At 40.8% G+C, this 15771-nt stretch overlaps 1 protein-coding gene across 3 annotated transcripts in view; it reads left to right on the plus strand.

Annotated features, from left to right (window-relative positions):
* ATP7A (ATPase copper transporting alpha) overlaps positions 1-15771 on the plus strand; it is a 69794-nt gene that overhangs the window by 38047 nt on the left and 15976 nt on the right. For all 3 annotated transcript variants that reach the window (XM_075184437.1, XM_075184440.1, XM_075184439.1), the window contains exons 11-15: positions 416-507; positions 866-993; positions 2605-2759; positions 12634-12768; positions 14492-14686. In XM_075184437.1, coding sequence (XP_075040538.1) covers positions 416-507; positions 866-993; positions 2605-2759; positions 12634-12768; positions 14492-14686 — 705 coding nt within the window. The remainder of the gene's footprint in view (positions 1-415; positions 508-865; positions 994-2604; positions 2760-12633; positions 12769-14491; positions 14687-15771) is intronic.

A 15771-nucleotide genomic window follows, 5' to 3' on the forward strand; every position in this document is an offset into this window, starting at 1 on the left:
TGATCGTGTTTAATGTAGGGTAAAACTTTAAAGTTTGTTCACCTTGTTACCTTTTTATGGAAACTGACATTTGTTTTTAATGTGCATTTGAATCTGGTCAAAGCATTTTTTTATCATCAGTCTCCTTCACCATTGTGTTTAACAAATTTTTAAGTGGTCAAAGATAGAACCACCTGTAACCAATCAGATCACCAGAATGCTCACAGTAGCACAGTCTTTGTTTCAAGTGAGGAGTGTGCTGATCATATGCAAGGTAGTCAGCCTATGTGATTTTAGTGAGGACAGGGCTATATATGATTAGAGCCAGTGCCATGATTTGAGAAAGTAAATTAATTCTGAGACCTTAATAGTGGAAGGACCAGGGTCAGCATGTGAAAGAAAGTTCTTAAATAAAACTAGTTTACATCTGTTTCAGGGCAAAACATCAGAAGCTCTTTCACGGCTAATTTCACTGCAAGCAACCGAAGCTACCATTGTAGCCCTAGGACCTGGAAACTCTGTTTTAAGGTAAAACTTGTTACCTATATATACAATGAATGAAACCATATTGCCTTGAAAAGAGAATATGGTTTATTATGGGATATTGATGGGTGGAACATTTTGAAAATAAAAAGGGTGCAATCATAACTGTATAAATACAGTTTCTAGTCCTTTTTCCGTATATAAAACAAATAAAATTAAAATATATGTATTTCAGAATGCCACCAAAAGAAAGTCTTATTTGTCCAAATATAACCAGTTTAAAGTTTACTTTTCTAGACTAAGTAATGCAAACTAAATTATTACTGGTGTAAATTTAAAAATTGTTAAGGGAATATGATTTCTTCTTTCAATAAGGGGCTAACTAAACGTTTGTATGTTGCAGTGAAGAGCAGGTACATGTGGAATTGGTTCAACGAGGGGACATTGTGAAAGTGATGCCTGGTGGAAAATTTCCTGTGGATGGACGAGTGGTTGAAGGCCAATCATTGGTGGATGAATCTCTTATTACAGGTATCTGAGGATTATGGAGGTTTCAGTAGATTGTATCAGGCCTCACTTTTCGGAAATAGACTCTTGGAGAAGCCAGAAATATACATAATAAAATCTTTGTTTTCTGCTGGTATCTCTTGTACAACCATAGTTATCTCTGCGTCATCATTTACATGTGTGGAAAACATGAGCATAGCATGGCCTATCCTAAAAATATAGCGGTGATCTTGATGCCTACTTAAAAATTCGCTGAAATAGACTTCCAGAGGGCAACCGTTTTCTCTGAGGGAAGATATTGTAGTCGAATATGAAACCTCACTTTTTCTTTTAATAAAGAATTCCCAATGGGGTTGAGGAAACATGAGTTAGAAATAACAGGTGCAAAAAACAAATCATTTGTAAGGTCACTGCCATGCTATTAAAAAAATAAATGTCAACTGTTATTTTTGCCAAAAATTGCTTGGTTTAAAAATACAAATAACATTGTCCTGTATTTTTCATATAATATGTATTTCATTATAAACATTCTCAAGTGACTAATAAAATGCAAAATGTTCTAAATGGTCAAATTCAAATATCGTATTTTCCTTTGCAAACAAAATGAAGAATAAAATATTAATTTGAGCCCCATGTTGTGACTTGTGAAACGAAACGAGTTTGATAACACCGTAACCAGCCTGTCCCTCGTTTCTCACAAAATGTGGATTATAGCATGTACTTTTTATATTCCTTGCTTTTGTTCCCCAGCTCAACAGAATACCACTGCAGTGTCTAATTACATGTGGATGAGTGGACATTGTAGCTCATTGTAAATATGTATATTGTTTATTGTATCTTGTTGATATTGCATGGAAGATGTTAGTCATTGTCCTTAAAGTGAAGCCAGGTGGGTTATGGGTAAGGTTCAGATTGCAGGATACAGGTGAGGGGGAAGGCTAATTAGTATCCATTGTTCTCAACATGACTAGTTCAGACATTTTCTTTAGAGCACAGCAGGGACCCTCCTATTGAAGTACAGCTCATCTCCACTCCCCCTCCAACCCCCTGTTACAGTGCTCACCAATGGTTAAGAAGGATAGATCCAGGGGTTTGCCCATGTAGGGGAAAACACTGTGTAAATTAGACCCTAGATATAAGGAGCCACTCCGGGGGGTATATTCATTCTGGGACTGGAAGCTGCAGGGTGGCTGGTTTTAGAGTTGCAGTTCTCTACCAGTGAAATACATCGGCAGATCCACAGGTCGTCAAGTCCGGACAGCCAGGTGACTAACTCCTTAAGTCAGTGGGGTAAGGGACAGATAATGTGGTAAACCTCTCTGGCATTTATTTACTGTGTGTATATAATAATCTAGTGATTGTTTTTATTACAATAAATGTATTGCTTTACTTTCTAACTGCATTTGCTTGAGTCACTGAGAACCCTAGAAGGTACTGGGTAGACTTCCCTGGCATAGTAAGGCGTCCGTGGGTGGCCAGCCAGCGTGAAGTGGGTAGCATTGGGCCAGGTAAACCCGGTATCTTCACAACTTGTAATGGGATACATCAGCACATTAATACTTTTTTATTTATTATCTGAAATGTTTAATTTAATTTTATTGCCCTACATCTGTACACTATGCTCTTATTACCTAGGTGAGGCCATGCCTGTAAATAAGAAACCAGGGAGCAGTGTTATTGCTGGCTCTATTAACCAGTATGGATCCTTGCTCATTTCTGCCACTCATGTTGGTTCGGACACCACCCTCTCGCAAATAGTTAAGCTTGTGGAAGAAGCACAGACATCAAAGGTAACAATTGTTATGTCGGTGTGATTGGACTTTTATGTACCTGTTCCAATGTCTGCATCAAAAATATGAGACCACATCAGTCACCTGACATGTTTGTTCTAACTCATCGTTTATTCGCCAAGTTGGTGTTTTAATCTACTTTTTTGTTGAATAATGATTTTCTCAATTCTGTGTAATAGCCATGGAGAGAGAGTTAATAGCTTGTCATATTTGTAGCATTAACTGCAGTGTTTGCCGAGACCATTTATGTCTGTTGATATAGCCGATATTTGTAAGGTTAAAAGTCATATATTATTGGGAGACGCTCATCACACTGTGAAGGGGAGCTACAGTAGACTGCACTTGTGACAAATCCCACATATGGCTGCTTATCAGCAATAGCCCTCCTAAAACATAATGCTGTACTTAACTAGTAGAAAGAAGTGGAGACATGAGAGAGGTGGATCCGGAGGTAAGCCGCTGCTTGACACAGGAAAGGTTAGAAGGAAGAGCATCGGAGAGGTTAATGTGTTAATTTGACACACCCTGGTAAATCTATGGTGTAGTGAAGGCCACTAAATTATAAACTACAAAGAATAATTAAAGAAGATGAAGAGAAAACTGATCTTTTCAATTGTTTCATCTATGTTCACAAAGGATGAAGAAATGCCAGGTAATAGGTTGTTTTTTAATAGCCTGTGCACACCATTAAAATGACTCCTACAGGTCGTGCAATTATACATAAACAAGGTTAAGATAGGTACAGAATCTGGCTCAGATGGCATCCACCCTCTTGTGCTAAAAGAGCAAATTTCTTACACCTATCAGCCACAACATTAAAACCACGTGCCTAATATTGTGTAGGCCCCTTCATACAGCCAAAACAGCTCTGACCCATTGAGGCACTCCACAAGACCTTGGATGTTCTCCTGTGGCATCTGGCACCAAGATGTTCGCAGCAGATCCTTTGGGGCATATTCAATTGTCGGCGGAAAATCTCGTGCTCGGCGCACTATTACCGTTATTACGGTAATGCGCGTAAAAAACGTTATTACGGTAGTTTTCTTGCTGGATTTCAGCTCGCAGCTCCCTGAGCCGCGAGCTGAAATCCAGCTAACTATTACCGTAATAACGGTAATAGTTTTAACGCGGCGGGATATTCTAACAATTGAATATGCCCCTTTTAAGTCCTATTATTTGCGAGGTGTGTCCTTCATGGCTCTGTCTTAATTTATGGGCACATCCCACAAATGCTCAATCAGATAAAGATCTGGGGAATTTGGAGGCCAAGTCAACACCTTGTCATGTTCCTCAAACCATTCGTGAACAGTCTTTACAATGTGGCAGGGTGCATTATCCTGCTGAAAGAGGCCATTGCCATAAGGGAATACTGTTGCCACGAAGGGGTGTACTTAGTCTGCACAATGTTTAGGTAGGTGGTCCATGTCAAAGTAACATCCACATGAATGCCAGGACCCAAAGTTCCCCAGCAGAACTTCCCAGAGCATTGCACTGCCTCTGCCGGCTTGCCTTCTTTCAATAGTGCATCCTGGTTAAATCTCTTCCCCAGGTAAACAACACACATACACCCGACTGTCCACATGATGTAAAAGAAAACGTGATTCATCAGACCAGACGACCTTCTTCAATTGCTCCATTTCTTGCGCCCACATGCCAATTGAAGGCATTTTCGGTGGTGAACAGGGGTCAGCATGGGCACTTTGAGTGGTCTGCATCTGTGCAGCCCCATACGCAGCAAGCTGTGATGCACTGTGTGTTCTGATATCTTTCTGTGATAGGTTCTTGTCAGAGGTTTTAATGTTGTGGCTTATCGGTGCATATTGATTCCCTCATACCTGGGCCAATGCCACAAGGTTTATGGAAAGCAGAAAAGGTATCAATCTTTATAATTGCCTGATTCAGATTGGGCTCCCATATTAGACCTGTGTGTCTGACTTTATGGCTGAATTATTTTAAGGCATTCTGAAGGATGTGATTCTGAAATTTTTTGTAGGAAATCATTTGATCAGACATTGTCAGCATGAGTGCAAGCTAAACAAATATTTGTTTTTATGAAGAGATAAGTTTCAAAATGGATCTTTGTAGTACAAATGATGTGATATATATGTATTTTGGGAAAGTTTTCGATACTGTTCATGGCTCATGTATAATGAAATTGAAGCTCCAGTGAGGCAAACGTGATCCAGCAGGGATAAGTTATGGGTAAGATAGCTGGAAGGAGGGCAGCCTTTGAATAAGCAGAAGTGTAGGAATCCGAGGCAGAAAGAGAAACACGGTCAGAGATTAGATAAAAACATCCTAACCTGTGGAGTGAACGATTTGTTAGCAACCTGAAGGATGTAATACATTATCCCAGCTAGTAAAACCAAGGTAGCTCATTAGAAGGACTACGTATAAAAGACGCAATACAAATTAATTACGTGAATGTGGAAAGTTTACTGTAAGACAAACAGTGATATTATCCCCTATTACAGGAGTTGCCAATCGTGGCTCTAGAGCCACATGCGGCTTTTTGAGCTTTGAAATGTGACTCCTGGCTGGGATCATCAATGAAGTATAGTGTTCCTGGTGCTGGCAGCGGCAGATTGGAAAACATTCAGCTGCTCGACTGACCAAGAGCAATTATGCCTTGTGACCTCCTCTGCACAATGTAGGGAGGCCACTGTGTCAGAGGCAATCAGATCAGAAGAGGAGAGACTGTTGTGTGCTTTTCCTCCTTCATCTGCGTAAGCTTTAGCGGCTAAGGGCTGGAGGTGGGAGAGCTAAGTAAGGAGCATGTAAGATCTGATGGCATTTGAAGAGGCTAATGGGCAAGTAAGGATATGTGATGGCATTTGGGGAGATATGATGGAATGTGTAAATGTTTATTGGCATGTGGGGAGGTCTTATGGCATGTAATGGGTATGTAGTGAGATCTGGTGGGCATGTGGGGAAGTCTGGTGGCATGTAAGGGGAAATGTGGGGAGGTCTGATGGCATGTGGGGAGGTCTAGTGGAAATGTGGGGAGATGTGATGGCATTTAAGGGACATCTGGTGAAATCTGATGGCAGGTGGGGAGGCTGATGTGCATGTAAAGGGCATATGGGGAGGTATGAATGCTTGTGGGGAGGCCTTATGGGCATGTAAGGGACACGTGGAGAGGTCTGATGGGCAAGTGGGAATAGCTGATGAGCATTTCTATTTCTGGGTCGTGCGGGTAGATTTGATGGTATGTGGAGCGACTGATGTGCATGTAAGGGGCATATGGGGAGATCTCATGGCATGTGGGAAGATCCAATGGGCATGTAAAGAGGTCAGAGGGGAACATTAAGAGGTCTGAATGATTGTGGTTGAAGTAGCGGTTTGAGCTACTGTGAAGAGACTATTAGTAGCTCTTTGAACCCTCCTTAAATGGACACATCTGCAGAGTAATAGCAGTGCTGGTTTGATGATTATTCTGAAAATGTTGGCAATGTGTTGGATATTTTATTTTTCACTTAACAATATATTGTAAGTTGTATTTTATATTTTCAATGTATGTGTGTAAGGTATGTATGCACATGTTTACACTGGGCATATTTATATGCACACATTTATAAAAGGTAAAGTTGGCTCAAAGTACCGCAAAGTACCTATAGATATTTTTTGGCTCTTAATCTCTGAATGGTTGGCCACACCTGCCCTATTAGATAGAGGGAAGAGTGGGCTCACCTGAGAGGAGCAGATGACTAATATTTTGTATGACGAGTGCATACACAGTATATCAAATAAGAGTCAATCTAAACAGACAAATCTGCAAATTATGTTACATAGGGAGAAAGACTATCTTTAATGATGACTACGGACATATAGCTGCTGTTAAGAATAACTCGCTGAAAAGAATACTGAAGAAAATCAAATACAAATAAACGAATACAAGCCAAACAACAAATGAAAATTAAAAAATGCTGAATTGACTGTAAATGCTGAGTTTTAAAGATCTCTGAGTAGCAGTGACTGTGTATAGTGAAAACCGTAAAGTACATAAACACTATCTAGCAATCTACTAGAAATACAATACAAACAAAGCATTTTACTAAGCATACAAATAGGAGACGTTACAATAGTGGGATTGTATATATTTTATTTTAAACACGTTTTCCATATGTTAATACCATATATCTAATCTTTATTTCCTTTCCCTACTCCATGGCAGCCCTTACAATGGGTTAATCCCTGATCAGCTAGTGTAGACAGGAAGAATTTTGTCCCACCTGACCCCTATATAAAGCAGCTCCTCCTCTTCCTCAGTGTCTTTTCTTTCTGTCTCAGCAGTGTTAGGACAGGGTAGTGTAGTGAGTGTTTGTTGTTTTCGTTTGTTATGTTATCTGAGAGGGCTTACCTGAGGTTTCTGGCTTTTTCCTCTGGGCTGGCTGTATGGCAGTTTCAGCTGGGCATGGGTGATCTCTTTGATTGAATCTTGTCAGACTCCCAGGGGTTGTGCACACAGGACGCACGTGCGGAGGACAAAGCGCGCACGGAAGAAGGCGCGCGGCTGCGCTATACGTTGCCAGCAGCTCTGATTCTCTGGCAGACTCACCTGTAGAAGGAATCGGGTGATAATTATGCTAATACTCTCTATGATGATGTTGAGAGCAGGCTCCATATTAAGCAGCTGCAGCCCATTATTAATGAGGTTCAGTCTTTGCTTGGTGTTGGAAGCTGCAGGATTTGGCAGCCATTTGGATAGTGCACTATGGACCAGGAACCCGCCACAAAAAAGCTGAAGGACACCCCAAGGTAAGCCCTTAGTAAGGGGTCTTTTTTATTCTTAGGATAGGTTACATAGAAAAGGAACTATGTGTTTACAGTACCTCTGTGGAGCTTGTGCAGGGAAAAAGGAATGCAAAGTGAACAATCGTGTGTGCAGCTTGTGATGGCAGATTGCCGAAGAATTGTACTCACCCATTATGTGTAATTTTAAATTGTAGAGGAGCCTGCCCCCCTGAACATTCAGGCAGTTCTTTTCATGGATGGCAAAAGCGATGCAGGAGTTTCAGGCCCCAGAACAGAGAGCTACAAGGGCCAGGATCCCTACAATGGAAGATATGGAGGAAATAAGGCCAGGGCCATCCTCTGAAACATTCAGCTCTACTCAGGAATGGGATTCGGACTCGGATAGTGAGGTTGAGGTGAAAGAGGAGCCCAGTATGTTTAATTTGGATACTGTAAATATTATACTGAACCATATTACCAAATTGTTAGGTGTTGAAGAGCCAGCAGTGCCAATCAAACCTTAGGATGCATTATTTGCAGAGCACCGAGTAAAGTCTAGAGTGTTCCATACACATAAAGTAGTTAAAGATTTGATTGCTAAAGAAGGTCGGGCTCTAGACAAAAGTAATCCTAACATGGGAAGGCTAAATTGCATGTACCCGTTTCAGGATGAAGATATGCTGAAATGGTGTTCGGTGCCTAAAGTGGATTCAGTTTTTTTATTTGGCGAAAAACTGGACAATCTAATGCTGAGGTTAGCAAGTGGCAAAGCTAATCGGTTACCACAGGACAGAAAGGTGAGACGTTTCTTTTCTTATTCTCCAAAGCAGCAGTTTAAGGAAGCCCGTACCTATAGGCTAGGGAGACAATATTCTATACAACAGGATAATATGGCAAGACAGTCCTTTAGGCCCTTCAAACCAAGAAGGGGGAAGCAAGGACAGCAAAGACCCCAATGACTATCTACGGATCCAGTCCCCACTAACTCCAGTGGGTAGCAGGATATCACGCTTTGCAAAAGTTTGGATTCGGACCACACAAGACAAATGGGTCCAGGAGATAATCACCAAAGGATATGCTATAGAATTCTATACATACCCTGGAGAGAACAAATTCATTCAGTCAAGAAGTCCCTCGTCTTCCCTAGAACGGCAAGCATTGGAGGAAAGTCTAAGAGGCCTGGTGAGAACAAGAGCTATCTTATCAGTACTGCCAGGTCAGGAAAAAAGGGGGTTCTACTCCAGAATGTCCAGAAACCATCAGGTGCCTTCAGGACAGTGCTAGATTTAAGGGTTCTAAACTGCTATATGCGCGCAAAACATTTCAGGATGGAATCTGTCAACACAATTCTCAAAGCAGTAGAAACAGGAGATTTTCTGTCTGCAATAGACTTAAAAGATGCATATTTCCATATTCCGGTCACATCCCATCACCAATAGTTTCTAAGGTTTTGCATTCTAGGGCGTCACTTCCAGTTCACTTGTCTTCCATTTGGCCTTTCCACGTCTCCCAAGAACATTCACCAAGGTCCTTGTAGTTCTCATGGTGGCACTCAGGGAAAGAGGAGTGACCTTGTGGCCATATCTGGACGATATTCTAATTTCGGCAAAATCAGAAGAAGAAGCCTTCGAAACTACATCCCAAGTGATCCAGTTTCTGCAACGACACGGTTGGCTAGTCAATATAGAAAAAAGCCATTTGATACCATCACAACAGCTTGTCTGTACGTGTATTTATTTGCACTCCTAGAAATACAAAGTCTGCCTCTCTCAAGAAAGGGCCAGTCTTTAGCACACCTAATTCAAATCCAACCTCGTGTGTCGGCGCGAACATGTCTGCGCCTCCTAGGAATGTTTTCCTTAACGATAGGAATACTCCCATGGGCAAGGTGGCATATGAGAGTTCTTCAAGCAAACCTCTTTGCGCAGTGGGATCATACAGGGGGGTCCCTAGACTCCAAAATCAATCTCTCAAGGTCAGCGAGGCAGTCCTTATTTTGGTGGCAGCTCCCAGGCCTGAGATAACAAGGTGTGACTCTTTCGGTACCAGACCGGTTTATCCTTCCCACAGACACCAGTGGACTAGGTTGGGGTGCTCACATGCAAGGTGTAGTCACGCAGGGCACTTGGCGAGACGAAGAGCGAATTCTTCAGGGAAACGTCTTGGAGATGAGAGTAATCTGGCGGGTGGTTCAGTACTTCCAGCCCTATCTACGAGACAAGCATCTACGAGTTTTCTCCGACAACAGGACTGTGGTTGCCTTCATAAACAAGCAAGGTGGTACCAAGAGTAGAACAATGTTGGCAGAAATAACCGCTCTAATGGAGTGGGTAGAGGCGAATCTGAGATCCCTCTCAGCCCTTCACGTAGCAGGCAAAGATAACGTAGTGGCGGATTATTTAAGCTGACACCAAGTCCACCTGGGGGAATGGGAGCTGCACAAAGAAGTCTTTCAACTGGTACAATGCAGATTTGGAACACCAGAAATAGACCTTATGGCCACAGGAAGCAATGCAAAGGTAACCCTCTTCTACTCCAGTCACATAGACGTCAGAGCCCTAGGGATAGATGCCCTGTCAATGCAGTGGAACTTCAAATTGGGGTATGTGTTTTCTCCCTTTCCACTCATCCCTCAGATAATCAGAAAAATAAGGAAAGAGAAAGTGGAGGTGTTCGTGATCCTCCGGGTGTGGCCAAGGCGTCCCTGGTTCACTGTAGCACAGAGAATGTTGCTGGAACATCCATGGCCGTTATCCATAAGGCCAGACCTCATACATCGGGGTCCAGTTTTACATCCAAATCCAAACTCTCTGAGTTTGATGGCATGGAGACTGTGAGACCCCTTTGGATTTCAGTAATTGCCGTAGTAGACATTCTACTTCACGCCAGGAAAAAGAACTCCTATTATTTATTACAAAATCTGGAAAAAATGTATTTGTTGGGCAGGGGACATGGCGAAGGATCCTATGTCTGCCAGTGTGCCCGTTGTGTTAGAATTTCTCAAAGATGGTTTTGTTAAAGGACCAGCACCTGGTACGTTAAAGGTACAAGTATCTGCCCTTAGCATCCTTCTTGATATCAAATTGGCGTCCCAGAGTTTTATCTTCCAGTTTTTCAAGCACTAAAGAGGTTACGACCAAGACGGAAACCATTCTTAGCCCCTTGGGACCTTAATATTGTTTTGGATGCCTTAACAGCCGATCCTTTTGAGCCGTTGCAAGACACATCTCTTAGATGCCTCACTCTAAATTTACTCTTTTTGGTGGCTATCACTTTGGCTCATCGAATAGGAGACATACATGCTTTATGGTGTGAAGAACCCTTTCTGAATATCTATGAAGATAGAGTGGTGCTCAAGACGAATCCGGATTATTTACCCAAGGTGGTATCCTCATTCCACATCAATCAGGAGTTGATTCTGCCATCTCTTTATCCTCATCCCGCTAATAGTGATGAAACACATCTCCACACTCTAGACCTAGTGAGGGCTATATCTACGTACATCATCAGAACAAAAAATCTGAGGAAGACGAAGGAAATATTTGTGCTTCCAGAAGGACCTCGCAAAGGACAGGGCCCCATCCAAACACACATTGGCAAGGTGGATCAGAGAAGTGATTGCACAGGCCTACAGGGGGAAAGGGCATGAGGTACCTAGACTACTGAAAGCACATTCAACTAGGCAGTAGCGACCTCCTGGGCACATAGAACACATGCATTGGCAACTGACATCTGTAAGGCAGCCGGATGGTCGTTGGTGCACACCTTTTCTAGACATTATCTTCCTGACGTTTCAGACTCTAACACAGTTTGGGAGAAAGATTTTCCAACAAGCACTGTGAATAAATTTTCTGTTTGACTTTATTAAGGTGTTGGTTTTATTGCCCTCCCAATTAGTGTACTGCTTTGGTATATCCCATTGTAAGGGCTGCCATGGAATAGGGAAAGGAAAATTGAGAATTATACTCACCGTTCATTTCCTGTCCTTGAAATACTCCATGGCAGCCCTATATTTTCCCACCCTTGTTCTGTAGTTATGTATAGGATGGCTTGGGAAGTTATGAAAGACACTGAGGAAGAGGAGGAGCTGCCTTATATAGGGGCCAGGTGGGACAAAATTCTTTCTGTCTACACTAGCTGATCAGGGATTAACCCATTGTAAGGGCTGCCATGGAGTATTTCAAGGAAAGGAAATTAACGGTGAGCATAATTCTCAATTTTTAATTGCAGTGTTTTTTTATGAAATTATAGGAATGAATTGTTTTAAGATTAATAATAAAGGTTAAGTTTATCAGGAACCAAATTGTGAAAAGTGTGATCCAGGGAGTTTATCATTGTTGCCTTTGGGGTTAGGGTGGTTTTCTCTTTGTGTGACTAAATTGGCAACTCTCATACTGGGAAGGGGGGGGGGGGTGTTTTGCTTCCCTTTGATTCAACACAATTACTGTTTGTAAAAGTCCACTGTGTACGTAGGTGGCATATATCAGGTTTTTGAAAATAGAAGGGTGATTATGGTGTTATTTACTGTCACAATTTATTATTCTCCTCCTAGATAGCCTAGTTAATTACTTGCCATCTTTTCACACTTGTCATGTGCTATTTACACCAACGCTTCGTGCAGTGATTACTACCACACAAAACCCTCACAGATAACCTCACTTGAGGTTCCCATATTCATACTGTACACACCTATACTTGTCATAGATAGCTCACAATCACAGTTCAGAGATTTTATACGTCTTATTATAAGTTTTACACACAGTACACATAATATAGTACAACAAGGACGATAACAAATGATACCCATAAACCAGTGATAAATGAGTTTCCAGTTCTCCAAGTTGTACTCGAAAATTATGTATCTTTTCTTTACTGCTGCTCTGACTTGTGTGTCTGTTTTACATGTCCTGCTCTTTGTCTATGCCGCTATACTGTTACTTTCCTTTCCTTGACATGTTTTTCACTCTTTTTCTTTGTATATGTGCTGAGAGAGCATTAACCTTTGGGGTAGTTGGGAAAGTGTTACTTGTTGCAAGGGGTATAAGAAACCAATAATCTATTGTAATATATACAAGAGTCACTTCTCGTCTGATATTATACCAGTGATACCTATTAAATGCATTTGTATTGTTTCTTCCAGGCTCCAATCCAGCAATTTGCTGATAAACTCAGTGGTTACTTTGTCCCTTTCATTGTTATCGTATCTGGTCTCACCCTGTTTGTCTGGATTTTTATTGGTTATCGCAACTTTGAAATTGTAGAAAAATATTTCCCTGTAAGTATAAATTGCAGTGAATAGCAAAAAAATAGGCTAATAATTGTTGCATTAATTTTGTGCTAATTTTGTGGTCTCCTAGTATTGTTTTTGTTTTTTGTAAAAATAAAGCTAGTAAGTTTTATATTTCTGTTTTGTCATATCTATATGTTGGTTGATGTAAAATGGTAAAATCACTCTACTTTAATTGCTAAAATACGTACATATAAATCAAAACTAGCATATGTGGTTCTTATATATGGAACTACAACATATACAACATTTTCTTAAATTGAAATTTTCCAGGATCAGGATTCTCAGCTTCATACTGTTGTTAATTCTCTTTTCTTCAGATTTTCCATTCTCTAAACACATGTAACAAATGTACATTTTGGTTCTACTAATTTTCTGTTCACTCTTAGACTAGTGTTGCCTGACATTGTGAAGCTTTCTTAATGTCACATGGTATTGAGTGGAAAATGGTTTTCCCTGTCCCATGAGAATAACTTTACCAGTCTTGCAGTTGACACAATCTGCGACACTTCCTGCATGGCAGAGAAATAGAATTCTTCCTGCACATCAATGCATCAGTACTGGAGGTTCAGAGGACCAAAGCATTTTTATGAGATAAATGAAATTCCTGTGGGACACTACACTTTCTTTAAAAGAAAAAATGCAGCTCTGAATAACAGCAGTCTATTAACTCCACAGAGGAATGAGTTTGTGAAAAGGATCAATAATTACTTTTATTAATACCACATGAAACAACCATGTGGAATTAAAAACAAACAATACACATATCTTTGATGCAATGGCGAAACCTGATCAGTGCACTGATCTATATAATTCTTTTGACAACTTATATTAGATCTAATAATAGATCACTGTGACTCCAATGCCGATAGCAATCTCATCTGAGTGAAATTTCCAAATATTGAAATATTGATTACCACTTTCACAATGTACTCTCTGATGATATAAATATAAATTTCCTTCAGATATACAGGTGTTTCAAATTTTAATAGATTATGTCGTAAGTGATGGTACTGGGATACTTGAAGCCAACGTTACCATTGTCTTAGTGCAGTCAGTCTCTTATAATTATAAAACAATCTGAAAATGGCCAATAGTCACTCCAAAATATAAGGAGGATACCGTGCTGTTGAGAGCATGTAAATATCTTTGGGCTGAAAAACTAAGATGGTACCTGCTCCCGGTCGCGAGGTTAATCTGTCCTCTACATCCAGAAAATAATAGGAATGGTCCACCTCTTCATTTATCCTGTGACAAGTAATTGCCTATCCGCAGTACAGTACATGCTCTCAACAGAGCATGTGCTGTACTGATTCATTGTCCTCTTACCTTCTCTAACCTGATATATTGCTATACATTGTTCTTTCAAAATAAACTATTCAATTGTAAGGCCATTTGGTCACACCATCCTGTATCTTTTTTTTTTTTCCTAAAAAAAACTCTATAGGGCCCTCTTGTGTGCAACTAATGAATTGATCAACAATTCTAAAACGTGATTCCAACTTTAAATTCTTTGTTTTCCTATTTTATATTTAGATTGAAATTTATTTTGCTTAAACAGAGCTCATTAAATCTGTGTATTTTTCGTTTTTATATAAATTAGTTTAGTACATTTGAATCCCCCTTTGTTTTTTGGCACTAAGTATCGTGTTTCAGTTATTAGTTTTTCAATTTAAATATATTCTAAAGCCATTTTTGTTCCTATTCACAGGGCTACAACAAGAGTATTTCACAAGGAGAAGTCATTATACGCTTTGCCTTTCAAGCTGCCATTACTGTGTTGTGTATAGCTTGCCCCTGTTCTCTTGGTTTGGCAACCCCAACTGCAGTCATGGTTGGTACAGGCGTTGGGGCTCAGAACGGCATACTGATTAAAGGAGGTGAACCCCTAGAAATGGCACACAAAGTAAGCTGTTTATCACTTTATGTGTATGTTTGTTTATAGGTCTCCCTCTCTCACTTGCAGTCACTCCCTTTTGCCTTAGAGTAATAGTATAGAGTATTTTAACTTTTTATAATCAATAGTTTGAAAATGCACCCACTTCTTGACACCCATTAAGAGAATTATGGGGGTCACTCCCCTGGGAACCCATTCTCTGTGCTGTTGGGTCCATTTTGCTATCGGGTGCCCATAACTGAGGGCCCTATGTGTGAACAGGCTGCAAGCTGAGCCACGTGTCAGACGCGTCTCCAGATTCCATTTATTTTGTTTCTTCAGGACCTGCGAGCAGGAGGCGGGTCTGACATAGGGCTTGAAATTGCAGTTTATTCTGCCATAAGGCCCTGCATTGTAAAGAACCAATGGTAACCGTGCACTTGGTTGTCCATGGGAGGAACCCCCAGAATTTGAAGCAAGTTTGTTAACTTAAAATTTTTTAACTGTAAATGGGAAAAACTTCTCCTTACCTCCAGCCCCCCTGTAACAGCCTCCAGTTGCTCATGAGTTAAAGAATGGGGAAACCTGTGACACACTGTATGTTTTTGAGTTTCCTGTGTTCATTCATCTTTTTATAGCAGTGTATTTAGTGGCATTAATGACTTGGAATATGAATGCAGATTGAAAAAGAGAATATTATTAAACATATTTTCATCAGAGGGTATATCGGTTCTAAATCTAAATCTTTTCCTTATCTACCAGGCAGAGTAGTAATCAGCAGGGGGGCTGGCAAATTTTAGCTTTGGGTGCAAGACTCGACTCGGCAGCTTATTTTAAAGGAAAAAAATGCAAGTAGCCCTGTGACCCAGCCCAAGGTAGCCCACTATGGGACCAGCCCGGGGGGAAGATGCCCCCCTGCCCTCCAGTCCAGCCAGCCCCTGGTAATCAGAGCCAGCAAGTGCTCATACTGTAATTGCTCTGCCACTAGTTTAAACATTGGAATAGCTTGTGTAGCTTTCTACAATCCATATCCATGTGTTGAGAACTTGACCACATTACTTTCTTCCACTGCTCAGTAGTTTATGAGCTTGTTACATGACTCTGAACTGTAGTCT

Source organism: Mixophyes fleayi, chromosome 9 (genome assembly GCF_038048845.1).
Source record: "Mixophyes fleayi isolate aMixFle1 chromosome 9, aMixFle1.hap1, whole genome shotgun sequence".
Classification (NCBI taxonomy): domain Eukaryota; kingdom Metazoa; phylum Chordata; class Amphibia; order Anura; family Limnodynastidae; genus Mixophyes; species Mixophyes fleayi.